Here is a 27,767-nt window from a genome sequence, read left to right on the forward strand (position 1 = left end):
AGTAGACAATCTAACACTACACCTGACCTGTATATAGTAGACAATACAACACACTACACCTGACCTGTATATAGTAGACAATATAACACTACACCTGACCTGTATATAGTAGACAATACAACACACTACACCTGACCTGTATATAGTAGACAATATAACACTACACCTGACCTGTATATAGTAGACAATATAACACTACACCTGACCTGTATATAGTAGACAATACAACACACTACACCTGACCTGTATATAGTAGACAATACAACACTACACCTGACCTGTATATAGTAGACAATATAACACTACACCTGACCTGTATATAGTAGACAATACAACACTACACCTGGCCGAAGACCAGCCAAAACAAGACCGTTTATGATGTTGATGTTCTTTCTCTTCCTCTTCTGTCTCTGACTCTGACACCTCTTCAAACCTGTCCTTTAGATATTAACTTGCCCTCAAACGCTTCTCTGTCTGCCTCTCGCTGAGTCATCTTTACTTCGGCAATCAACTTAATACTCACATCATTACTTGACTTGGGAATCTACAGCAACTCTGCAGCTAATTCAACTAAGGTTTTCTGATGACACTTTCTCAAACTCTTCCTCAAAATCTTCCTTAAACGCTTCCTTAAACGCTTCCTCAAAATCTTCCTTAAACTCTTCCTCAAACGCTTCCTTAAACTCTTCCTCAAAATCTTCCTTAAACTCTTCCTCAAACTCTTCCTCAAATTCTTCCATAAAGCCTTCCTTAAACTCTTCCTCAGACTCTTCCTCAAATTCTTCCTTAAAGCCTTCCTCAAAATCTACTTTAAATTCTTCCTCAAACTCTTCCTCAACTTAAACTCCTCAGCCTTTAGCTAACCCTTGGTCTCTCATTCATCCTCTGTCTTCACCTCTAACCCTTCCTCTTCTATAGCAGCCTTTTCTTCCAGACCTTCCAACAGTGTTTAAGGTCTAACCATCCAGACACATATGTTTCTTCCAGACCTTCCAACAGTGTTTAAGGTCTAACCATCCAGACACATATGTTTCTTCCAGACCTTCCAACAGTGTTTAAGGTCTAACCATCCAGACACATATGTTTCTTCCAGTTCTTCCAACAGTGTTTAAGGTCTAACCATCCAGACACATATGTTTCTTCCAGACCTTCCAACAGTGTTTAAGGTCTAACCATCCAGACACATATGTTTCTTCCAGTTCTTCCAACAGTGTTTAAGGTCTAACCATCCAGACACATATGTTTCTTCCAGTTCTTCCAACAGTGTTTAAGGTCTAACCATCCAGACACATATGTTTCTTCCAGACCTTCCAACAGTGTTTAAGGTCTAACCATCCAGACACATATGTTTCTTCCAGACCTTCCAACAGTGTTTAAGGTCTAACCATCCAGACACATATGTTTCTTACATGGCTCTGGAAACCAACTATACCTCTAACTTAACTCATTTCCTCTCTGTCTGATTCTGGCATCTCTTCTTCTTCCTTCTCCAAATTCTACCTTTTTCTTCTCTTCCTCCAATACGGCCTTCTATCCTGCCTCTTCCCTCTGCCTCTAATTCCATTATTTCCCCGACATTCCCGTCCTTCCCAGGCGAGGAGGAGGGGAGTCATCTTTCAGCAGCAGTCCTCGTCGCGTGGGGAGCATTGGGAATGTCAGCCTCAGTAGGACTGGGAGCCGGAGGAGCAGAGCTGGGGATAATGAAGGGAATGGTGGGAATTCTGAGAACACAAACAACGTTCCAGAAGAGGAGGAGCCTCTGTTCTCGTCCACCCCGCCTCCAGAGGACATCAGCGGAACCCTGCCGGAAGAGTAGAGGGACAAAGTCTCACCCCTCCTTTTAAACACTGTCCTTCCTTCTTCCTGTCCTTCCCTGACTTCCCTCAATACATCTTTCCATTTCCTGTCTTTTATCCCTCCCTTGTTCCCTCTCCTTCTATTCCTCCTTTTATCTTTCCCTGTTTCTACTTCTCCCTTCTTCCCTCCCCTTCTTCCTTTTTTCTCCTCCCTTCTGCCCTGCCCTTCTTCCCTCCCCCTCCCTTTCTCCTCCCTTCTTCCCTCCCCCTCCCTTCTTCCCTCCCCCTCCCTTATACCCTGCCCCCTTTTTATGCATCACCTGTTTGTGACAATAGTTTTTATTTTGTCAGCAAAATGTCACAAAGTACAGTGTGAGCCGTTTTAAACTGAAGTTATAGCTTATTGCAGATGTCATAATATATATCTGATGTTATAATATATATCTGAAGTTATAATATATATCTGAAGTTATAATATATATCTGATGTTATAATATATATGAAGTTATAATATATATCTGAAGTCATAATATATATCTGAAGTTATAATATATATCTGAAGTCATAATATATATCTGAAGTTATAATATATATCTGATGTTATAATATATATCTGAAGTTATAATATATATCTGATGTTATAATATATATCTGAAGTTATAATATATATCTGAAGTCATAATATATATCTGAAGTTATAATATATATCTGATGTTATAATATATATCTGAAGTTATAATATATATCTGAAGTCATAATATATATCTGAAGTTATAATATATATCTGAAGTTATAATATATATCTGAAGTTATAATATATATCTGAAGTTATAATATATATCTGAAGTTATAATATATATCTGAAGTTATAATATATATCTGAAGTTATAATATATATCTGAAGTTATAGCTTATTACAGACGTCATAATATATATCTGAAGTTATAATATATATCTGAAGTTATAATATATATCTGAAGTTATAATATATATCTGAAGTTATAATATATATCTGAAGTTATAATATATATCTGAAGTCATAATATATATGATGTTATAATATATATCTGAAGTTATAATATATATCTGAAGTTATAATATATATCTGAAGTTATAATATATATCTGAAGTTATAATATATATCTGAAGTTATAATATATATCTGAAGTTATAATATATATCTGAAGTTATAATATATATCTGAAGTTATAATATATATCTGAAGTTATAATATATATCTGAAGTTATAATATATATCTGAAGTTATAATATATATCTGAAGTTATAGCTTATTACAGACGTCATAATATATATCTGAAGTTATAATATATATCTGAAGTTATAGCTTATTACAGACGTCATAATATATATCTGAAGTTATAATATATATCTGAAGTTATAGCTTATTACAGACGTCATAATATATATCTGAAGTCATAATATATATCTGAAGTCATAATATATATCTGAAGTTATAATATATATCTGAAGTTATAATATATATCTGATGTTATAATATATATCTGATGTTATAATATATATCTGAAGTTATAATATATATCTGAAGTTATAGCTTATTACAGACGTCATAATATATATCTGAAGTTATAGCTTAAAGATTGTTTTTCTCTCTACTTTTATTTATTTGATTATAATTTCAAGCAGTGGCTATATGTTAAAATAAACTAATTATTTAATCTGGGTATTTTATGTGAATTGAGTTGATATAGAGTAAACCCAGGGACAATACTGTCTAAAGATAGATTTAATCAGATATCAGGCTGTGTGCTGGGTCTTTGTTTTTCATTCATAATGAGTTCCTTACTGACCCACACACACACTACAGTCCTACTGCTATGATCTACGTTGATTTTAGGTTCACATAAAATTGTTGTTTATTCTACAATCATACTAGCCTGATCCCAGATCTGTTTGTGCCATCATGTCAACTTATGACAGGCAGACTGGTACCCAGGCTACAATCCTACAGGACACAGACAGACTGGTGCCCAGGCTACAATCCTACAGGACACAGACAGACTGGTACCCAGGCTACAATCCTACAGGACACAGACAGACTGGTGCCCAGGATACAAAAGTCTACATGGCTTTTAGTACCATTCAGTGTCAAGGGTTATTAGGCTGAATTGTTTGTGAAAACACCTAAATATATATTTTAAATGCTATAAACTATTTTCAAATCACCACAATCGTGTGTTCTTGTCTGTGGATTTTGTTCAACAGCAAAAAAAAAAATACATCTCTTTCACCAAGTCAGTTTTATTGAGGACAGTTGGGTCAGACACATTTAACCCAACATGACTTAGATACAGGAAGAGGCATCCCAGGATGAAACACATATTTCATGGGAAAAACTAAAACGTGTATATTTTAGTACAGAAGCTTGCGAGTGGCTACACAAAAGCAACAACATGACATCTCATTGGGTGTCCCATCTCTGTGACTTCCTGATTCACAGAACCAAGACACACCCCCTTCCACACTGAGTTCTTTTTTTTTTAAAGCTAGAAATGTTTCAAAAGATATTGCTTCATACATTCTACTGAGCACCAAGCAGTAACAGGCACACATAGGTGTCCACTCCCATTATAAACACACATTCTATTTTCTTACATCCTATTTTATTACTAGTACCATATAGGGGAAAAGTAAGACCCCAACGCAAGTGAATCAACCCTTACATGCATTTTGTAACATAAAACACATTTCCTTGAAGTAATCATATGTCATCCCTCATCACAGAACAAGGTTACTTTCAGGGTTGGGCTCAGTTCCATTTCAATTCAGTCATTCTTTCATGGTTGGGCTCGGTTCCATTTCAATTCAGTCATTCTTTCAGGGTTGGGCTCGGTTCCATTTCAATTCAGTCAATCTTTCATGGTTGGGCTCGGTTCCATTTCAATTCAGTCATTCTTTCAGGGTTGGGCTCGGTTCCATTTCAATTCAGTCAATCCTGGAAAATAAACGGACGTTCCAATTGTCTCTTGAAACAGAATTGGTAACTTTTTATACTCCTGGATGGCAAAAGTACTGAGCAGCCAACTGATATTATTCATCTCTTCCACTTAGCACCTAGCTCTGGGCACTTGGTAAATCTGTAAGGATTGGATAGGTATAAACATGGTGACACCTAGCCTCATCAGAGGACAAGGTGTTATTTACCATGTTGCGTTGCTACTCGCGTCTATCCAACACTTTCAGATCTACTACATTTGCCTAGGACCTAGGGGGGAGGGTAGTTGGGGCTAAATGTTAGTTTGTTTGGCGTTGACGCTATATCATTGGCTAGAACTGAATGGGCTGAGGTCTATTACCGGTACCTGAGCAGTAGAAAGAGACATCTTTAATAAGGTCAGACCACACTGAGGTCGCAGCTACACAGAGACATCTTTAATAAGGTCAGACCACACTAAGGTCCCAGCTACACAGAGACATCTTTAAGAAGGTCAGACCACACTGAGGTCCCAGCTACACAGAGACATCTTTAATAAGGTCAGACCACACTGTGGTCTCAGAGTAAGGCACAAAGCTTCACCCAACAGGATATAAGCGACAATATCATCAATATAGGTGTGACAGTATTTGAGTGCGTCCATAAATGGCACCCTATTCCCTATATAGTATCCTACTTTTGACTGGCTCCTATGACTAAGTAGTATGCCCTTACTTTTAACTGGGGGGGAAAAGTATGGCCCTATATAGGGAATGTGTTGATATTTAAGCCCCAAGCCTGTCATCACAGAACGAACCAACCAATACCCAAAACATAGGGGTGAGAATGATCAACCAGGTATTCAAACCCACATACCCAGGCCATTGAGCGCCTTCAGAGACTGTGTTAGTCCGCTGAGTTAAAGCCAAGGCATTACCCTACTAGGGTGCTAACGCAAGTCTTCAGATCTCAGGCAAAGTTATTCACCATTCAAGCATAGTAACCCCAGTGGTTCACAACCAGTGGTACTAGAACCCTTGGGGGTAGTAATTGGCCAATCCACAGGGGCTACTTGAGAAGACTCATGAGACCACAGGCTTACTGGTCAAAGACTCCTGAGACCACAGGCTTACTGGTCAAAGACTCCTGAGACCACAGGCTTACTGGTCAAAGACTCATGAGGGGGTAGAGGGCAGAGCATGGAGTACATTACTTGGTGGTGAACCACTGATCTATCCGAGCCAAATAACCTCTGGTACACTTGTGCAATCATATACAATATGTTAAACACTCATCTTGTAGGGGTTAAAACCTCTGAGATTCTAAACCACATTCACAGGTTTGAAAAACTCCGGTAACTTAAAAATGTTTTTTAAATAATTGGATTTCCAGAATTCCTGGTTGGAATGTTGGATTTCCAGAATTCCTGGTTGGAATGTTGGATTTCCAGAATTCCTGGTTGGAATGTTGGATTTACAGAATTCCTGGTTGGAATATTGGATTTCTTGCTTATTCCTGCTTGATTCCGTGAATCTTCTAACACTGATTTATAGAATATGTGGGAAATTCTAGAAAGTTGGCTGAATTTTGCAGCCCTAGTCAGTCATTCTCATGTAAGGTCGTCACATAACAAACATAAATCTGGACTACCCTCTGTCAACCTACGTGGCTGTCTGTCATATCCACTACCCTCTGAGCAACATACTCAGCTGTCTGAGTTCATAACCACTTCCCTCTGAGCAACATACTCAGCTGTCTGTCATATCCACTACCCTCTGAGCAACCTACGTGGCTGTCTGAGTTCATAACCAAATATCAACATTTCCACTTACAACTATAAAACACAGCTTCAATCTCCACGTGGATTACTCATGGATTGTTCATTCATTCAAAACTTCTACTAGTAAGAACATCCTACTGTATTGCTATAGTTTAAACACATTATAGTTCAAGAAGGCATCATTAACTTTGGTAATCTAATTCTGTTATATCAGCCTAGCCATGTTGAAGGTGCTCTATCAGCCTAGCCATGTTGAAGATCTCTATCAGCCTAGCCATGTTGAAGAGCTCTATCAGCCTAGCCATGTTGAAGATGCTCTATCAGCCTAGCCATGTTGAAGGTGCTCTATCAGCCTATCCATGTTGAAGGTGCTCTATCAGCCTATCCATGTTGAAGATCTATCAGCCTAGCCATGTTGAAGATCTATCAGCCTAGCCATGTTGAAGATCTCTATCAGCCTAGCCATGTTGAAGGTGCTCTATCAGCCTATCCATGTTGAAGGTGCTCTATCAGCCTATCCATGTTGAAGATCTCTATCAGCCTAGCCATGTTGAAGATCTATCAGCCTAGCCATGTTGAAGATCTATCAGCCTAGCCATGTTGAAGATCTCTATCAGCCTAGCCATGTTGAAGGTGCTCTATCAGCCTATCCATGTTGAAGGTGCTCTATCAGCCTATCCATGTTGAAGATCTCTATCAGCCTAGCCATGTTGAAGATCTCTATCAGCCTAGCCATGTTGAAGATCTCTATCAGCCTAGCCATGTTGAAGGTGCTCTATCAGCCTAGCCATGTTGAAGGTGCTCTATCAGCCTAGCCATGTTGAAGGTGCTCTATCAGCCTAGCCATGTTGAAGATCTCTATCAGCCTAGCCATGTTGAAGGTGCTCTATCAGCCTAGCCATGTTGAAGGTGCTCTATCAGCCTAGCCATGTTGAAGCTCTAAAAGGTGAGCGCAGGCTAGCGTTCAGTCAGGTTTTACCAGGCTGACGTGCCACCATCGGTAGCACCCTCAACACCATAGACTAGGATAGACGGCTCTTGTGCCACGAAGCCGGTTTAAGCATGGGCAGAGCGAGCCATTGAGGACTTCCACCATTTTGAAGTAGTCAAGAAGTGGCTGGTACTTGCTATCGGTCAGGAAAGGATTACAGAATTCTATCCAGGTCAGCAGGACTGATCAGCCAATGAATTATACTATACTAACATTACATAACTGCAGGTGCCAGTAAATCACCAACCTTGTCTTTATACTTGTTCAGACAACACCCTCCAGGGGGCAGTAATCACCAACCTTGTCTTTATACCTGTTCAGACAACACCCTCCAGGGGGCAGTAAATCACCAACCTTGTCTTTATACCCGTTCAGACAACACCCTCCAGGGGGCAGTAATCACCAACCTTGTCTTTATACCTGTTCAGACAACACCCTCCAGGGGGCAGTAAATCACCAACCTTGTCTTTATACCCGTTCAGACAACACCCTCCAGGGGGCAGTGAATCACCAACCTTCGCTTTACCGTTGAAGAACAAATTGACTACTTTAAAATTGAGAAATCCCTCAATGGCGCTGCCCATGCTGTCACAGAAGTCCTCTCTATACCGAACACATTCTTCAACCTAACCAATCACCCACAGATCTAGGATCAGATTACCGTAACCCCAATCCCCACCCTTAACCATTAGAGGGACAACATCTGATCCTGAACCTGCAGTAAAAAAGTGCAAAGTATATCTATTCCATACCAAACCTTCTACGCCAACTTTCCTTCTGCCTCCTGACTAGTCCCAAGATGTCCTGTTTTTTTCCCCAGAAATCCTGTCTGAAGGATTCCAGATTCCCTGCTTACTACACCCTGATTCTGGGAATCTTTACAACCAGGATTTCTGGAAAACCAGGGTATTTTGGGGGAAAGTTACCTGAATTTAGCAACCCTACTCTTGACCCTCTTAACACTCCACTTCCACTTCCTGTCCTTAACCAGTAGGTGTCACTGTTCAGTCACAGCATTATCATTCAAACATTGGTAGACAAAACAAAAGGGGTGTATTCAAGTGAAGTAAAATATATATAATTTTTTAAATATGAATCATTATTGTGTGGATAAGCATTAGTTCCAGTAAGACTTCTTCCTCCATAAAACAACAAAAGGAACTAAAACAGAACACTGTAGCGAGACACTGTGATTACGTCTCAAATGGCACAGTTCCCTACATAGTACACTACTTTTGACCAGAGACCTATAGACACTGGTCGCACCCTGTTCCCAAGATAGTGCACTACTTTTGACCACATATGGGTCTGCTACAGGTTGGTCCCAACAGGAAGTGCCAGAGCCATAAGCCCCGCACCTAGAAGCCTCACTCAGTCCTCACTCAACCCTCTAGGGCAAAGCATCCTGGGTAAAGCGCAGAGGAAGGAGTACCGTTGATCCGTGACGTCATCAAAGCTCCTCAACGGCGCTCTAGAACAGTCGATATCAACACTGACGTTCCATTGACGTTCCATTGACATTCTAGAACTCTAGACTCACTTCCGTGATGTCCAGTGATCTGGTCCATTCCATTCCAGAGTGAGAGCTGTACACTAGCACATTGAAACCCCATTGAAAGCTGAAAGCTGGGATACAAGCCTGGTGACCTAGGGAGACTGTGCTGGGCAGGGACACATTCATTAGTGCATGCTGTAGCTAACTGCAGCAAAACGTTTTGCAACAGAACAGGTTTTGCACAACAACAAAAAAAGAACAGTTTATCGGACACGTTCAGTTAGTCCTTCCCCGTTTCAGCCAGTTTAGCACCATTCGGTGTCTAGTGAACACGACCCTGATAGATATGGAGGGAGGGGTTGATGAGGTGTGGAGCTAGGGCGGGGGCGGAGGTTCACAGAATAATTTTGGGTCCTGGTCCGAAGTCTAACATCTTCACCATTCTGTAACACACAACAGAAACAGATTACTTTAACAGCACACTACGACTAACAGAATGTTTCAGACTACATCCCAGGCTATTTTCAGCCATTTTGTTAGAACTACATCCCAGGCTATTTTCAGCCATTTTGTTAGAACTCCATCCCAGGCTATTTTCAGCCATTTTGTTAGAACTCCATCCCAGGCTATTTTCAGCCATTTTGTTAGAACTCCATCCCAGGCTATTTTCAGCCATTTTGTTAGAACTCCATCCCAGGCTATTTTCAGCCATTTTGTTAGAACTCCATCCCAGGCTATTTTCAGACTGTCCTTCCCCCAATAGGCCTTGTAGGATAAGGATCATCATCGTTCATTAATATCATGTAGACTACTGAATCAGCTTTATATTTGTTCATTAGGCTACGACATTACGATTCATGGGATTTTTTTATTAGTATGTTTTGGTCTGCAGTGTCCATTTTATTCTCTGATGGGCCGTCATGTGCTGGGCTGTCAGGTTCCAGTTTAATGGAATACAAACTACACAGATCAGCATGTAGATCCCTGACAGAGGAAATGTCTGTTACAAACTACACAGATCCTCATCAGAATGTAGATCCCTGAGAGAGTAAATGTCTGTTACAAACTAAACTGTTCAGCATGTAGATCCCTGACAGAGGAAATGTCTGTTTACATAACTTGATTAAATTGTAGCTAGCCTATGAAATTGTCAAGTCATTGGTTGAGTAACAAATGGCACCCTATTCTCTAGTGCACTACTATTAACCAGGGCCTATAGGGATTTGAGATGCTAGTCGTAGAGCTAGCTATAGTTGACCCCCTCACCCTTTCTCGTAGAGTCCGTTGGTGGTGGACGGTGTGTCAGAAGAAGTGCCTCTCTGGATGGGTGGCGCCCCCTGTCCCCCAGAGAGGGTACTGCGACCAGGAGACTGTTCATAGACAAACTCCCTACAGGACGCTAGTTTAGACTCCAGGTTCTGAAACCACAGGCATGGATGGATGCAGGCCGCAGGGCAGACACACAGTTGTGTTTGTAATGGGGCGGGGGAGGGGGGACAGAACAGTGTTGTGATCAGAGGGGGGGAAGACAGAACAGTGTTGTGGTCAGAGAGGAAGATGGAGAGAACAGAACAGTCAGCAGACTTCCTGTTACAGCTGTACGACTTACAGGAAACAGATGTTAAATCACGCAGACAGAACCCCTGCCCTACCTGTATGAGGGAGGCAGTAGAGCAGGGGTTCTCAACCTTTATTCCCCAAGACCCCCTTTCTTAATGTCACTTGAATTGAATACAGGCTATTCAATCAACACTGGCTTGATGTTGGTTTCATTTGAACATGTTGTTTTGAAGCTCATTTCAAGTCATTCCACATAGTGTAACAAAACTTAGGGAGGCTATTTAATGATAATAATAGATTTAGAAAATAAAGTCTAGACCTGATATCCCCAAACTATGTAGAATGACTTGAAATGAGCTTCAAAACAACAACAATGTTTAATTAGAACAATTATGTTTTTATTAGAATTGTTTATATTAACCCTCAATTTAATTATGCATCCTCTTTTAAAGAAAGTGATTAGATCAATTGATAGCGACAGTCACATTATTTCAGACGAGTCCAATTTCTCCAACTCCTCCACTTTAGAAGGTCGTAGGTCAGCTTCTGAATGTCATAGCGACAAACCAATATATGCCCATGTACATCAGGGCCACGTCTTCCTCTGCCATTTTACCGCTTGTTGCTAGCCTAAAGCGTTTTACCGCTTGTTGCTAGCCTAAAGCGTTTTACCGCTTGTTGCTAGCCTAAAGCGTTTTACCGCTTGTTGCTAGCCTAAAGCGTTTTACCGCTTGTTGCTAGCCTAAAGCGTTTTACCGCTTGTTGCTAGCCTAAAGCGTTTTACCGCTTGTTGCTAGCCTAAAGCGTTTTACCGCTTGTTGCTAGCCTAAAGCGTTTTACCGCTTGTTGCTAGCCTAAAGCGTTTTACCGCTTGTTGCTAGCCTAACGGATGTGAAATGGCTAGCTCGTTAGCGGGGTGCGCACTAATAGCATTTCAATCGGTGACACCACTCGCTCTGAGACTTTGAAGTAGTTGTTCTGCAAGGGTGGCTTTTGTGGAGCGATGGGTAACGATGCTTCGAGGGTGACTTGTCTGTGTGCAGAGGGTCCCTGGTTCGAGCCCAGGTAGGGGCGAGGAGAGGGACGGAAGCTATACTGTTACACTAGCCTAAAGCATTTTACTGCATTGTTGCTAGCCTAAAGCATTTTACGGCATTGTTGCTAGCCTAAAGCATTGTACTCCATTGTTGCTAGCCTAAAGCATTGTACTCCATTGTTGCTAGCCTAAAGCATTGTACTCCATTGTAGCTAGCCTAAAGCATTGTACTCCATTGTAGCTAGCCTAAAGCATTGTACTCCATTGTAGCTAGCCTAAAGCATTGTACTCCATTGTAGCTAGCCTAAAGCATTGTACTCCATTGTAGCTAGCCTAAAGCATTGTACTCCATTGTAGCTAGCCTAAAGCATTGTACTCCATTGTAGCTAGCCTAAAGCATTGTACTCCATTGTAGCTAGCCTAAAGCGTTGTACTCCATTGTAGCTAGCCTAAAGCGTTGTACTCCATTGTAGCTAGCCTAAAGCGTTGTACTCCATTGTAGCTAGCCTAAAGCGTTGTACTGCATTGTAGCTAGCCTAAAGCGTTGTACTGCATTGTTGCTAGCCTAAAGCGTTTTACTGCATTGTTGCTAGCCTAAAGCGTTTTACTGCATTGTTGCTAGCCTGAAGCGTGGATTTATGCATAATTTTAGATCTGTATAAACAAATCACAAACTGTAAAAAGAAAATAGTAATAATTACCCCTCAAATAAACGGAAAGTCCCGCGCCCCCCCACCAAACATTGACGACCCATATGGAGGGCACACCCCCTAGGTTGAGAACCCCTGGTGTAGTGTGTAGGTGGGTAGTTGTGTAGTGTGTATGTATGTGTATTAGAATTAGAAGACAATCACCGCAGACATTTAATGAACGTCATCTTACCCCGACTTTCCTCAGCAGTTCTCCTACGATGTTGAGAGCTGAGATACGTGTCGACGTGGTGAGAGAAGCACCTGATAGGCCATCGCCTGAACACACAATAATAACAGAGTTTTACATCTCCTGGTGTGATCCGGGAATTTAATGAGTACACACATTTTACACCTGAACACACACACAGGGGCACTCACCTCTGCTGTAAGAGGGTGGGGGGGTGGTGAAGGGGCTTGCTGAGGGGTGGGGGGGTCTGGAGGGCGTGGAGAGGAGGGATGGAGGGAGAGCAGGAAGAGGGGCGGTATGGAGGGATGAGGGCGGTCGTGTGGATGAATGGGAGGTATGGAGGGATGTTTTGTCCTCAGTCTTGTCTGAGGAAGAGTCTTTGGTGACAGCGAAGGACGGTCGTCTTTCCTGCTTCTGTTGGACAGCCAACTCCTGTCTTAGATCTAAGACACACACAGAGAGACAGTAAGAAAGCATGTCCCTTTAAGAGTGACTGATGATGTCATAGCTAGCACAGCTCTGTGGGATCATTCCATCCCTGGTTCAGCCCCCTGCGCCTGTGGAGTTAACCAGGCCAACAGTTAACCAGACCAACAGTTAGCCTGGTTAACGGGACCGCCAGTTAACCAGGACAGGACCATTAATTCATAACACAGAGACACATGAACACTGTCCCAGCCTGATGTCCCAGCCTGATGTCCCAGCCTGATGTCCCAGCCTGATGTCCCAGCCTGATGTCTCAGCCTGCAGCACAAGACCCACACCGCCTTAAATCCTCTAACACCTACAGTTTTATATAGAGCCATAGCTGAATGGAACTCTTTACCAATCCATATATCTCACGAAAAAAGTAAAGACCATGTGACCCGACAGGAAATAGTAAAGACCATGTGACCCGACAGGAAATAGAAAGTATCAACTGCATGTTAAATGGGTTTCCTGTCAGGTATTTTAATTGTCTGTATTGTCTACTTGTTAAATGTTTGTAATGTCTTATTAATTGGCGTTGGACCCCAGGAAGATTAGCTAACATGACGGCGTCGGCTCATGGGGATCCTGATTCTAGACACACCTCTGGCTTCATCCTTCAGTCTCTGAACGGACTCCAGTAGGTTCTCCTTCTCATCCAGCTCGCTCTCCAGGAAGGCATTCCTCTCTATCACGTGGTTCATCCTCTGTTCAAAGTCCTCCAGAGACATGATGGTCGCCCTGATGGAGGGGTGACAGAGAGGAGGAAAAGGTTTAGGTGGAGTTAGTGTACATCATTAAGAACCATTCTCTATGTAAGAATCCTGCCAGTGAGATGGTGCAGGGAGCACAGAGAGAAAAAGAGAGGTGCTTATGATATAGGGGGCCTCTCCAGGTCATCATTAGCCTGCTCCAGTTACACACCCCCACCCTCCTCCTCCTCCTCCTCCTCCTCCTCCTCTTACCTCTTGGGTCTCTCCAGGTCATCGTTAGCCTGCTCCAGTTACACCCCTCCTCCTCTTACCTCTTGGATCTCTCCAGGTCATCGTTAGCCTGCTCCAGTTACACCCCTCCTCCTCTTACCTCTTGGATCTCTCCAGGTCATCGTTAGCCTGCTCCAGTTACACCCCCTCCCTCCTCCTCTTACCTCTTGGATCTCTCCAGGTCATCGTTAGCCTGCTCCAGCTCTCTGATGTATTTATGGAGCTGGTCTCTGATGGCTGTGGTCTCAGCCAGGTCTTCTTCCAGAGTAGAGATCTGACGGTACGTCTCCGAGTGCTGGCTTTCATACTTCTCCTGGAGGGGGGGAGGGGAGTGGTCAACAGTAGTACACTGTTGTGTTTCTCAACTCCTCCAGTACCCCCAACCCTGGTCCCCCAGTACCCCCAACCCTGGTCCTCCAGTACCCCCAACCCTGGTCCCCACTACCCCCAACCCTGGTCCCCCACTACCCCCAACCCTGGTCCCCCACTACCCCCCAACCCTGGTCCCCCACTACCCCCAACCCTGGTCCCCCACTATCCCCAACCCTGGTCCCCCACTACCCCCAACCCTGGTCCTCCAGTACCTTGTCAACTAATCATCAAGCCCTCAATGAGTTAAATCAGGTGAGTTTGTCTGAGGCCAATCTATGTGTTCCAAATGTGGAACCAAGGAGTATGGGCCCTGTTCCATAGCAGTACACTATATGGGGAAAAGGGGACGCATATACAATATCTTTATAAGACTTAAATCGATTCGTGGTGTAGAACAACAACAACAACAGAGAGATGGTGGTGTAGAACAACAGAGGGATGGTGGTGTAGAACAACAACAACAACAACAGAGAGATGGTGGTGTAGAACAACAGAGGGATGGTGGTGTAGAACAACAGAGGGATGGTGGTGTAGAACAACAGAGGGATGGTGGTGTAGAACAACAGAGGGATGGTGGTGTAGAACAACAGAGGGATGGTGGTGTAGAACAACAGAGGGATGGTGGTGTAGAACAACAGAGGGATGGTGGTGTAGAACAACAGAGGGATGGTGGTGTAGAACAACAACAACAGGGTGTGGTAGTGTATGAATCCAACAGACTGTTAGTTAGGCCATATTCATCAAGACAACACAGAATATCTTCCGTTACACAGGGTATATGAAATATACAGTCAAGTGTTCCCAGGAAAGATAGATAACAGCCAGCAGTTCTGCCTGACCTGACAGTTTGTTAGGGAAATGACCGGATGACAAGACTAGCCGACTTAAATTTCTGCACCATCTCAATGATCTCTGCATGCAAATACTCACGTTAACCAGTAGCCATGTCAGTCTAAATGGGCCTGCAGTCTAATCTTTGCTTCCTCAATTTCTCTCAAAGCTCATTGGAGGAGGGGATCCAAGGTCCCTCCCTCCTCTAATGAGCTTTGAGAGGAAACAAGAATTTTGACAGCTAGTACCTTTTCACACACAGCCCAAGTTTGGTAATAGATATAGACAGGATGCTATAGCTTTTGTAACTTCCTGTCTGACTCAACCACTGGCAGCGTGTCACAGGAAGTACATCCATCAGGAAGTGAGAGTCAGACATCATCAGCGGTTCCAAAGTGACGTCACCTCAAGCACAGCCAGGCGTGCACTAACGCCCCGCACCTCTGATTCAGAGGGTTGCATGAAGAAGACACATTTCAGTTGGGGATACCTAGTCAGTTGTTCCTTTTCCTTCCCCTAACCACCTTCCAATCCACAGTTATGAAACATACCGAAGACAACAAAAAAATGATATCAAAAACATCCTGACAGCTGTGATGGAGAGGAAGTTTCAGTAATGTTTTTTAATAGATATATTTTTAAATACAGACAGGTTTCCATCCAATTGGTGACAGATTCTACCTACTGACAGTCACTTAATTAGCCTATGTCAGGAATATATTTAGTTTTATTGTAAGTCAGTTGACTGCTAGACTGTCTAATTACTGACCCGGGGGGCCCCCCCCCCATTGATTTTGTTAGTCACTCACTCAGATATCATATTAAAAACTGCCAACGTTTCTCTCCACCCGACGGCAAAATGTGTATGACAGCAATAAATTAGCGGTAAACTGCTGAATCTCTTCTCTGCCTCATGGCAAAATGAGTCAAATAACTGCTGAATCTCTTCTCTGCCTCATGGCAAAATGAGTCAAATAACTGCTGAATCTCTTCTCTGCCGCATGGCAAAATGAGTCAAATAACTGCTGAATCTCTTCTCTGCCTCGGGAGGTCTGGAGTGCTCACCTCGTGATGAATATAGTCCCACACATATATATATATATATATCACACACACACACACACCTGTCCCATGGAGAGTTCTTTAGACCAGCAGCCTCCCTATCATCCTCAGAGATAGCAGGCTCATAAACACTGGCCCAAACTGTCAACTGACTGATAGGAAAATACCTATTCAAATACAACTGGGACTGCAGGCGTTGCATCAGACAGACCCGGGCCACGTTCAGTAGCAAAACATTGTGGAACATTGAAAATGGTCCCTCCTGCCCCTGCCTGAACTGTGCTCTTTGGAATGTCTTGCCGTAAAAGCCAAACTCAATATCCACGTCGACTCTCCCTCATGTCACTCTGCTGCTGAGTTTGATTGACTGTCTTGACCTGAAGCAACTTGTTGATATCTCCCCCCCCACACACACACACTTGACCTGGTCATCACTGACCACATCAACAACATGCAGGTCTATGACCTCAGTGTGCCTGACCACAAGGTTGTCTCACTGGACTTGACATTCCTTCCCCCCTCTAACCACGTCCAAGCATCGCATACGTTTCCAGAACTAGAAAACATCGACCCAGCCAGCCTGTCAGTGGATGAAATTGTGGAGTTCTTACAACCAACCCCTGAGCATTGTGCTTGACCTCCACGCCTCCATAAAAACACAGGACATCACGTTCGCTCACTCAGCTCCCTGGTTTACTCCATGTCACAAACCGGCTCATAGCCCATAACAAAGAGGGCAACAACGTGGAGATAATAAATATATTTGTGTTATTCCTTAAGTAAACTATATACACAATTAACAATGGTGTGTAGTCAGTTATCAGTAGTGTAAGTGAGTGGTTGCATGCAGAGATGGTGATAATGAGGGGTGTTGAGAGGTGCCAAAAACAAACCACAAAATGCCACAACCAAAGCATAACATTGTGTCTGCATGGAGAGAGTCTCCTCAATGAATGGGAGGTGTATTTATCCCCTGGACACACCGGGGCCCAGGTGTGTCCCATTTCACTGATGACCCTCCCAGTTCCGCCCACCAACATCCTATTAAGGATAAGAAGAGTAAAGAGAAAGAATTCGGCAGACAGAGGTGGGAGGGTCGTCACATCCAAGAACTATAAAATATTAAATCCATTGGCTGCATCCTGGAGCGTCTCAGAAACTTGGGCCTCAACAGCCCCCTTCTGAAGCCCCGCCCTGGACCCAGAAGTACTGGCCAATTACAGGCCAATATCCAACTTCTCCTTTCTTTCTAAGGTGTTGGGGGAAAAAAGTGGTTGATGTACAGCTTCAAGGCCATCTCAATCAGAAGCACCCATTTGAAAAATGGAAAACGGCCTGAAAAACGGCCCTCAGGGTCACCAATGACCTGCTGATGGCGGCTGATGCAGGCAGTCTCCAGATCATCCTGGACATGCACGCAGACACGGTCGACCACCCCACCCTCCTGAAATGCCTCCGGGACACCATTGGACTGTCTGGACCAGCTCTGAGCTGGTTCCACTCCTACCTCTCAGACAGGACGGAGTACTTGTCGAGAGGTGGGTCCAGGTCCCAGACCCACCACATCACCTGCGGTGTCCCACATGGATCTGTTCTTGGACCCATTTTAATTTTTTTTATTTAACCTTTATTTAACTAGGCAAGTCAGTTAAGAACAAATTATTTTTTTTCAATGACGGCCTAGGAACAGTGGGTTAACTGCAGAACGACAGATTTGTACCTTGTCAGCTCGGGGATTTGAACTTGCAACCTTTCGGTTACTAGTCCCACGCTCTAACCACTAGGCTACCCTGCCGCCAATACATGCTCACCCCCATTGGGTTGTGTGGAATCTCGTTCCACTGCTATGCTGTTGACACCCAGCTGTAGGTGTCAACAGCCCCCCAAGTCCCTCTGATGCATGTGCTCGTCTGAACACCTGCCTTGAGGAGGAGAGATGAGGGCATGGATGAAGCAAAACATCCTTCAACTGAACAGCAGCAAAACCAAAGCCCTACTAGTTGGCAGCCCCGACCAGGTCCAGCATGCACCAATAACACACCTCACCATTGCAGGACAGAACGTTTCTGGCCCCCTCAGGTTCCAGTCTGGGTGCAAAGCTCCATTCCTCCCTGACAGCCGCATCAAACAAAAGTGTAAAACGTAATTCTATCACCTCAAGAGCATTGACCAAACTCAGTCCCACCCCCTCACTCAGTCTGATGCAGAGAAGCTGGTCCATGCCTTTATCTCCTCAAGGCTGGACTACTACAATACAGTGTTCACCGGGATCCCTGGGAGGAGTCTCCAGGACTACTACAACACAGTCTTCACCTGGATCCCTGGCAGGAGTCTCCAGGACTACTACAACACAGTGTTCACCTGGATCCCAGGCAGGAGTCTCCAGGACTACTAGTACACTGTCTTCACCTGGATCCCTGGCAGGAGTCTCCAGGACTACTAGTATACTGTCTGCACCTGGATCCCTGGCAGGAGTCTCCAGGACTACTACAACAGTGTTCACCTGGATCCCTGGCAGGAGTCTCCTGGCTCCCCAGCTCAACACCACCACATCAACTCCATCCTGGCTCCCCATCACATCACCTCCATCCTGGCTCCCCATCTCAGCACCATCACATCACCTCCATCCTGGCTCCCCATCTCAACTCCATCCTGGCTCCCCATCACATCACCTCCATCCTGGCTCCCCATCTCAGCACCATCACATCACCTCCATCCTGGCTCCCCATCTCAGCACCATCACATCACCTCCATCCTGGCTCCCCATCTCAGCACCATCACATCACCTCCATCCTGGCTCCTCCAGTCTCTCTCGTCCCCTCCTGTACTCCCTGTTCACCCACGACTGCATGGCCAGGCATGACTCCAACACCATCATTAAGTTTGCAGATGACACAACAGTGGTAGGCCTGATCACCGACAACGACAAGACAGCCTATAGAGAGGAGGTCAGAGACCTGGCCGGGTGGTGCCAGAATAACAACCTATCCCTCAAAGTAACCAAGACTAAGGAGATTATTGTGGACTACAGGAAAAGGAGGACCGAGCACGCCCACATTCTCATCGACGGGGCTGTAGTGGAGCAGGTTGAGAGCTTCAAGTTCCTTGGTGTCCACATCAACAACAAACTAGAATGGGCCAAACACACCAAGACAGTCGTGAAGAGGGCACGACAAAGCCTATTCCCCCTCAGTAAACTAAAAAGATTTGGCATGGATCCTGAGATCCTCAAAAGGTTCTACAGCTGCAACATCGAGAGCATCCTGACTGGTTGCATCACTGCCTGGTACAGCAATTGCTCGGCCTCTGACCGCAAGGCACTACAGAGGGTAGTGCGTACGGCCCAGTACATCACTGGGGCTACGCTGCCTGCCATCCAGGACCTCTACACCAGGCAGTGTCAGAGGAAGGCCCTAAAAATTGTCAAAGACCCCAGCCACCCCAGTCATAGACTGTTCTCTCTGCTACCGCATGGCAAGCAGTACAGGAGTGTCAAGTCTAGGACAAAAAGGCTTCTCAGTTTTTACCCCCCAAGCCATAAGACTCCTGAACAGGTAATCAAATGGCTACCCGGACTATTTGCATTGTGTGCCACCCCCAACCCCTCTTTTACACTGCTGCTACTCTCCGTTTATCAAATATGCATAGTCACTTTAACTATACATTCATGTACATACTACCTCAATTGGGCTGACCAACCAGTGCTCCCGCACATTGGCTAACCAGGCTATGTACATTGTGTCCCTCCGCCCACCACCCGCCAACCCCTCTTTTACGCTACTGCTACTCTCTGTTCATCATATATGCATAGTCACTTTAACCAGATCTACATACTACCTCAATCAGCCTGACTAACCGGTGTCTGTATGTAGCCTCTCTACTGTTGTAGCCTCTCTACTGTTATAGAGCCTCGCTACTGTTAAAGCCTCGCTACTTTATAGCCTCCCTACTGTTAGAGCCTCGCTACTGTTATAGCCTCGCTACTTTATAGCCTCCCTACTGTTATAGCCTCCCTACTGTTATAGCCTCCCTACTTTATAGCCTCCCTACTGTTATAGAGCCTCGCTACTGTTATAGCCTCGCTACTGTATATAGCCTCTACTGTATATAGCCTCGCTACTGTTATAGCCTCCCTACTGTTATAGCCTCGCTACTTTATAGCCTCCCTACTGTTATAGAGCCTCGCTACTGTTATAGCCTCGCTACTGTATATAGCCTCTCTACTGTATATAGCCTCTCTACTGTTATAGCCTCGCTACTTTATAGCCTCCCTACTGTTATATAGCCTCCCTACTGTTATATAGCCTCCCTACTGTATATAGCCTCCCTACTGTTTATAGCCTCCCTACTGTTTATAGCCTCCCTACTGTTTATAGCCTCCCTACTGTTTATAGCCTCCCTACTGTTTATAGCCTCCCTACTGTTTATAGCCTCCCTACTGTTTATAGCCTCCCTACTGTTTATAGCCTCCCTACTGTATATAGCCTCCCTACTGTATATAGCCTCTCTACTGTATATAGCCTCCCTACTGTATATAGCCTCCCTACTGTATATAGCCTCACTACTGTATATAGCCTCTCTACTGTATATAGCCTCACTACTGTATATAGCCTCACTACTGTATATAGCCTCACTACTGTATATAGCCTCCCTACTGTTATAGAGCCTCGCTACTGTTATAGCCTCGCTACTGTATATAGCCTCTACTGTATATAGCCTCCCTACTGTTATAGCCTCGCTACTGTTATAGCCTCCCTACTGTTATAGCCTCGCTACTTTATAGCCTCCCTACTGTTATAGAGCCTCGCTACTGTTATAGCCTCGCTACTGTATATAGCCTCTCTACTGTATATAGCCTCTCTACTGTTATAGCCTCGCTACTTTATAGCCTCCCTACTGTTATATAGCCTCCCTACTGTATATAGCCTCCCTACTGTTTATAGCCTCCCTACTGTTTATAGCCTCCCTACTGTTTATAGCCTCCCTACTGTTTATAGCCTCCCTACTGTTTATAGCCTCCCTACTGTTTATAGCCTCCCTACTGTTTATAGCCTCCCTACTGTTTATAGCCTCCCTACTGTTATAGCCTCCCTACTGTATATAGCCTCCCTACTGTATATAGCCTCTCTACTGTATATAGCCTCCCTACTGTATATAGCCTCCCTACTGTATATAGCCTCACTACTGTATATAGCCTCTCTACTGTATATAGCCTCACTACTGTATATAGCCTCACTACTGTATATAGCCTCCCTACTGTATATAGCCTCCCTACTGTATATAGCCTCCCTACTGTATATAGCCTGTCTTTTTACTGTTGTTTTTATTTCGTTACTTAATACCTTTTTTGCACTGTTGGTTAGAGGCTGTAAGTAAGCATTTCACTGTTGTATTTGGCGCACGTGACAAATAAACTTTGATTTAATTCATAACAACGCCCCTCCTTATCTCAAGGAAGTGCTCTCCCTCCATAACTCCCCCCTCAGATCAAGCGATCTGGGACCAAGCTCCGTCCCTCGGGGGAATCGGGCTGTCAGCCCAACTTATTTTGTTGATTTTATGCACCCGCAAATGATTCTGTATAATGAGAAGAGCTTTACAAATGTAATAAATAATAATAATAATAATGTTATTATAATGAAGGGCTTGATGAGTTCAATCAGGTGTGCTAGTTGTGTAATAGTTCAAATAAATGGAAGGGCTGAGGGTCCCTGAGTAGAGGTTGGAAAAACGCTGCTCTAAACTAGAGTCAAGTCAACAGGTCATACCTTGTAGTTCTCCAGTTCCATGTGTAGCCTGTTGTTCTGTGTGACGAGTTCTCGGTTCTGTGTTTCACACTGCTTGAGTTCAGTCTCCAGTTCCACCTCGTAGTCACGACTCATCTGCTGGAACTCCTGTAGCTCCTCCTGCGCCTCCTCAGCCCTGGGAGAGGTTAGGGGTCAATATGGTGGTTGTGGAGTAACAGAGGACACTACGGTTTAAGCAGATACCTGTGGGTACCTCTGCTGTAGCATGGCAGACTGCTCCTTTCTTTCTTTCTCTCTGTCTGTGTCTGTGTCTGTGTGTGTGTACCTCTGTTGGTGCTTGGCAGTCTGTTCCTTCCAGTAGTCCACCTCCTCCTCCAGAGAGACAAACTTAAGGGACTCTGGTTCTCCCATCTCTGCCCACGCCACTGGTCACTCTTCTCTATCCGATCTCTTCTCTCCCTCTCTTACAGTTCTCCTCTCACTGAGTCAGTAAATGGAAGGAAGGCGAGAGTCAGTAAATGGAAGGCGGGAGAGAGTCAGTAAATGGAAGGCAGGCGAGAGTCAGTAAATGGAAGGCAGGCGAGAGTCAGTAAATGGAAGGCAGGCACGAGTCAGTAAACAGGTACGAGTCAGTAAACGGGTACGAGTCAGTAAACGGGTACGAGTCAGTAAACGGGTACGAGTCAGTAAACGGGTACGAGTCAGTAAACGGGTACGAGTCAGTAAACGGGTACGAGTCAGTAAACAGGTACGAGTCAGTAAACAGGTACGAGTCAGTAGGCTAAACTTAGATGATCAACAGTGATTGATACTTTTTCAACCAAAAGAGATAACGAGTTCTCTAGTCAGCATTTCCAAGTCAACAATGTGCTTCAGGCAAGAAAGGACAGCAGAAAAGGGTTAAAGGAGTTTAGTGCAAACTACAACGACATAAGTCATCACAGTCATCCCCTAGCTAGCTAACGAGTGCGGTGTCAGTGTCAACTGATGACAATAGGCTGGCTGTCAAACTATAGGAACGCAAAGAAAAGCACAACGGCAAGGCTTAATGAACATCAATTTTATTTAAAAAGCCATTTTTACATCAGCCGATGTCAAAGTGCTGTACAGAAACCCAGCCTGAAACCCCAAACAGCAAGCAATGCAGGTGTAGAAGCACGGTGGCTAAGAAATACTCCCTAGAAAAGCCAGAACCTAGGAAGAAACCTAGAGAGGAACCAGGCTATGAGGGGTGGCCTGTCCCCTTCTGGCTGTGCCAGGTGGAGATTGAATAAACATGATATATTAATGTACTGTTAATTAAACAAAGCAAATAGACCAATTTGGAATATGACTTGTTTATTTTGTAGCCATTGCCATTCTACTCATAATCAAAATCTTAAAAGCAGTATTGGTAAGATTTAAACAATATCTAAACTTGTACATTCAAGTACTTGCTAACTGATGTTTGGCAGCAAGCAAACAAGGCAGCAAACAAAAGAGACTGCACTTTGGTCAGAACACAAAAGGGGAAGTGTATTCTCGCCTTCACACCAGTGACAAGCAGTGTCAACTGGATAACGTTATATTGCAAGCATTAGCAATCTGTCGTCTCTGGTCAAAATAAGTAGCTATGCTCTGGCATTTATTTTCTGCCAATTTTACAATAACGCAACCAGAGTCAGAATTGACAAAAAGCAGTTAAATGTATATGTGCAGACAGCATCATTTGCCTGTACATCGAACTATCGGACGAGTCTGTCATAAATTCACGTTACCATCGCGATTTAAATCCCAGTAAATTGACAGTTAATACTAACCTACCTAGGATTGCTTGCGATGGCTAGCAGCCGGTGCTCCAACAGTGCCGAAAGATGACGGTACCTTTATAACGGAGCTACAAAACGGAACAGAAGTATCCAGCAAATGTTGTTACATAGATCATTCCTTGGCTGAAAGTAGTGACAAAGTTGCCACCTAGAACAACGCGAAGGTTGCATATATATCTCTTTTGTCCAAAGTAGACTCATCGCTAATCCTCCAACCACCGCGATAGTTTAACCGCTCACCATTGGTCGGTTATACTGTCAATCAAGTGTGTAGGGCGATGAATGGCCAATCGCGTTCATGATTTGCCTACGAGGTCGGTTAAATCAAATGCGCTTTTAAGCAGAGAGGAAGAGGCGAAGCGAGAGGTTTTACTCCGCACAAAATCTGTCCAAGAAAATGTTTGTATTGGAGGTCAATGAGTGTTGAATTTGGTAAACAAAATATGTAATTGCTAATTTGCTACGTAAGGCTTATATGATCTAATAAAGTTGTGTAATGGTTAGGTTGTTACAAATGCACTGATATGACGCACGTGGCAACTTCGAGAAAAACACAGATTTATATCTAGTGCTATTTTTTTATGTGAGGGATCCCCCCCCAAAAAATATGTAAAGACGTCATAATTTCCTTAATCAAAGTTTGTACCGACAGATGTAACCTATCATTACAGGGCTCTCCAACCCTGGTGCTCCACCGTGCTGTAAGGATTCACTGCTACCCCAGTTGTAACTAGCCTGGTGCTCCCGAGTGGCTCAGTGCTACAGGGGTCATTACAGACCTTGGTTCGATTCCAGGCTTTATCACAACCGGCCATGATTGGGAGTCCCATAGGACGGCGCGCAATTGGCCCAGCGTCGTCCTGGTTAGGGTTTGACCGGAGTGAATGAATTTGTTCTTAACTGACTCGCCTCGTGAAATAAAGGTTAAATAAAAATAAATAAAATAACCTGATTAATCTTATAAACCAACAAATTATTAGAATCAGGTGCGCTAGATTAGGGTTGGAATGAAAACCTACAGGAAGGTAGCTATCCAGACGCAGGGATGGTGAGCCCTGTTTAGAATAGGCATAAAATGCATCCTCCATTAGCAACGTCTGACCAGGCCCACACATATTGTATCAATAACATGTTTTTATTGTTAATACCCTCAAACACCAAGTTAGACATACCTAATTAAAACGAATAGGCCGTCATCACTGTCAATCGTGAATCGTAATTCTTCAGGTTTTTACCGGTGAAACGGCATCTGCATGCCAATCGTTTGATTGATCTCAATCAGTTTTCACGGGAATATGGATTTCTACCTTCTTGAATGACTGTTTCGTGAGCGAATTACAGCAAATGGTGTTAACTAAGTGTTAGCCTTTCTTGTATTCTGGTTTCAATCGAAGCATATATATCCGGCCCAGTGGCTCTTTTGAGTGTGGGCAATATTTTTTATATTTTTCCACTTTTCAGCTTCACCATCCTAAAATCTCGATAGAAATGTGGTGTGTTTGGTGTAACAGTAATGTTATTGCCCTACTACGCTACGCTATTATATTTGGTTTTGTCAAGTAAAATCGGCTACTAATGAATCATTGTGATTTTACAAGACATTGATTCCCGCTTTGATCTAACTTTACTGAACGAGCACCTTTGTGAGAAGTGATAATCTTCTTTGTATTAATAAGTGATGAGCAGAACAGATGTTAAGGGTTATTTTTTAAAGGTTTCCACGAAAAAAAAAATATATATATATTTCGATAATGTCAAAACGATACAATATATCGTTCAAAAAAATATTGAGTAACTTGATTGTGTTTTTGTTCTGCCATCACTAACGCAGGAAGGAGGAGAGAAAAGGAGAGAGTTCTTCTTCCTGCCTGTTCAGGCTCTTATTATCCATAACAGTGGTGGTTCCCAAACCTTCCATCATCGGGGGAACATAAGGTCTGACATGACGAGGACAACTGTTCATGCACCTTGTGCTTCGTGGTTCTAAAAGGTCAGCGCGAAATCAATTTTGATTTGATTAGCTTGAACACATGGTTACAATATACCCTATTACTGAATAAAAGAAAAACACAGAGGTTAATTATCATCTAATTTATTTGCATAGACGTAATCATCAAATCAATTGATTAAGTAGTGAACATAAATCATTACTACGTAGAATTGCAGGAAATTCGTTTTAAAAAGAGCCATAAAATCCATATTTTGGTGTGGTGTATTCACGCATCTCAATAAACTAGAACCTAAATGCATTATTACCCTCGAACTTGGCCCAATTCACATTTCCCACCCTGACATACCAAGGTAGAAATGTAAGGCTACATGTGTGCAATGCAAAGGCCCATTTCGCTACACTCGCAATAACATCTGCTGACCATATGTATGTGACCAATAACATCTGCTAACCATGTGTATGTGACCAATAACATCTGCTAACCCTGTGTATGTAACCAATAACATCTGCTAACCATGTGTATGTGACCAATAACATCTGCTAACCATGTGTATTTGACCAATAACATCTGCTAACCATGTGTATGTGACCAATAACATCTGCTAACCATGTGTATGTGACCAATAACATCTGCTGACCATGTGTATGTGACCAATAACATCTGCTAACCATGTGTATGTGACCAATAGCATTTTATTTGATTTTAGAGAATTGAGAACTTTGGCCAATCAGAACGTTTAAAAAGTCACCACTTAGTTACAGTTAAACCGTTCTTCCCGAGGACACCCAACCTAGAGTGGCCGCAGCAAAGCACAATGAGCCTGACCCATCCTGGAAGTTTCTGTAGCCCTGCTTGGGATATTTAGCCAACACTGGCTATTGGTTGAGACGCAGAGCCGTTCATCGTCTTTCTCGCCACCACCAGACAGAAGACCTGTAGGCTGCTGTAGCCTGCGTATTTATTTGGTTGGTCATTCAATCGTTGTTCATGGAATATTTGTGATAATTAAATATAATATATTTTGGATCTGAATACATTTTCGGTGTATTATCAAACTGAAAAAGATGAGGAAGTGCACCTACCTCCTCCAGCACTACACACCTGTTATATCTGAGTTGGGCCTGTTGTCATAGAGATAAGAGAACTCGTGAGAATAAACCGTTTTAGCATAAGGGCATCCAGTTTCACCATTTTAAAGTAGGGTGGGGATTCATATGAGTTGGGAGCAATTTAATCCAATGAAGAAGAAAAATGTACTACTTTAAAATGGAGATAAGAGCTAAAAAAAAATGGCAGATACAAGAATGAGTCCTGTATCTATCTCAATGGCCTGTTGTTCACAGTGTATCTGCCCTCTCTTTGGCTAGACCGGTCCCACCTGATCTCACCTCCTCCAGCCTGCCTTCCATCATGGAGGATTCCATCATGGATTTCCATTGTTAAAGCAGTCACTCAAAATCTTGTCAATTTAATAAACAATTGTTGTTTCAGGACAACTGGGAATTCAGAAAAAACTGAGGTCAAATCCTGATTTCAAATGACCTTCAGGTCAGAGGGATTCCGACTTGAGCTGGACGACTGTTAAAAACACATTTTCCCTGTCAGAGATAAAATTAGTAAAGTAAAGTTGGAGGTTGGCGATTTCCAAGTTCCCAGATGTCTTGAACGCAGCATGATGGTAAATTGGGACTGATTGTCTGTTTATGTAGCAGGTTAGGATAATTAACTTTGCAGGTTAAAATAATCTGGTTTCCCATTGTTGACGTAGCTATGCAGTTCTGAGACAACCATCCGTGAGGGGGGGGGGGGACACAGACTGACGCCTTGATCACACCGAGAGTGTTTGGCGCAAAATAGAACGCAGCATAATCTAGATATACGGGCAACAGAAGTTCAACATTGACCTACTGCTATTTCTGTCAAGCCATCTACACATAGTTTGACGCATATATTTGATAAATCCAATGTATGCACTACACAGAACGCACTGCAAGGCAAACGCAGCATTCCATTGGAAATTAATGTCCTTCTGGTGTACCAAAACGCAAAACACT

General features: G+C 43.5%; 1 protein-coding gene and 1 long non-coding RNA gene across 4 annotated transcripts in view; one reads left to right on the plus strand and one right to left on the minus strand.

Annotated features, from left to right (window-relative positions):
* Positions 1 to 1,905, plus strand: part of LOC116363540 (uncharacterized) — a 4,795-nt gene extending 2,890 nt beyond the window's left edge. For both annotated transcript variants that reach the window (XR_004207861.1, XR_004207860.1), the window contains exon 2: positions 1,594 to 1,905. This is a non-coding gene — a long non-coding RNA (uncharacterized LOC116363540). The remainder of the gene's footprint in view (positions 1 to 1,593) is intronic.
* Positions 1,906 to 4,058: 2,153 nt separating this feature from the next.
* LOC116363541 (nuclear distribution protein nudE homolog 1) lies at positions 4,059 to 24,050 on the minus strand. Of its 2 annotated transcripts, none has more exons than XM_031817098.1 (9): positions 23,757 to 24,050; positions 22,279 to 22,434; positions 21,975 to 22,128; positions 14,106 to 14,254; positions 13,563 to 13,699; positions 12,682 to 12,933; positions 12,494 to 12,579; positions 10,282 to 10,433; positions 4,059 to 9,458 (listed from the first exon to the last, which is right to left on the minus strand). In XM_031817098.1, exons 2-9 carry the CDS (start codon positions 22,362 to 22,364, stop codon positions 9,410 to 9,412), a joined length of 1,065 nt encoding a protein of 354 aa, XP_031672958.1. In that variant the 5' UTR covers positions 22,365 to 22,434; positions 23,757 to 24,050; the 3' UTR covers positions 4,059 to 9,409. The 2 variants fall into 2 exon arrangements, with proteins under 2 accessions (XP_031672958.1, XP_031672959.1); XM_031817099.1 differs by having other exon boundaries at positions 23,753 to 24,001.
* Between the last annotated feature and the right edge of the window lie 3,717 nt (positions 24,051 to 27,767).

Source organism: Oncorhynchus kisutch, unplaced genomic scaffold (genome assembly GCF_002021735.2).
Source record: "Oncorhynchus kisutch isolate 150728-3 unplaced genomic scaffold, Okis_V2 scaffold932, whole genome shotgun sequence".
Taxonomy (NCBI): Eukaryota; Metazoa; Chordata; class Actinopteri; order Salmoniformes; family Salmonidae; genus Oncorhynchus; species Oncorhynchus kisutch.

Coding starts and splice junctions, on each gene's coding strand:
- LOC116363541 (XM_031817098.1), bottom strand. CDS start 22,364: ATGGGAGAACCAGAGTCCCTTAAGTTTGTCTCTCTGGAGGAGGAGGTG. Junction 13,700..14,105: donor GACCTGGAGAGATCCAAGAG/GTAAGAGGAGGA, acceptor CCCCTCCATCAG/GGCGACCATCATGTCTCTGG. Junction 9,459..10,281: donor AACGGACTCTACGAGAAAGG/GTGAGGGGGTCA, acceptor TGTGTGTTACAG/AATGGTGAAGATGTTAGACT.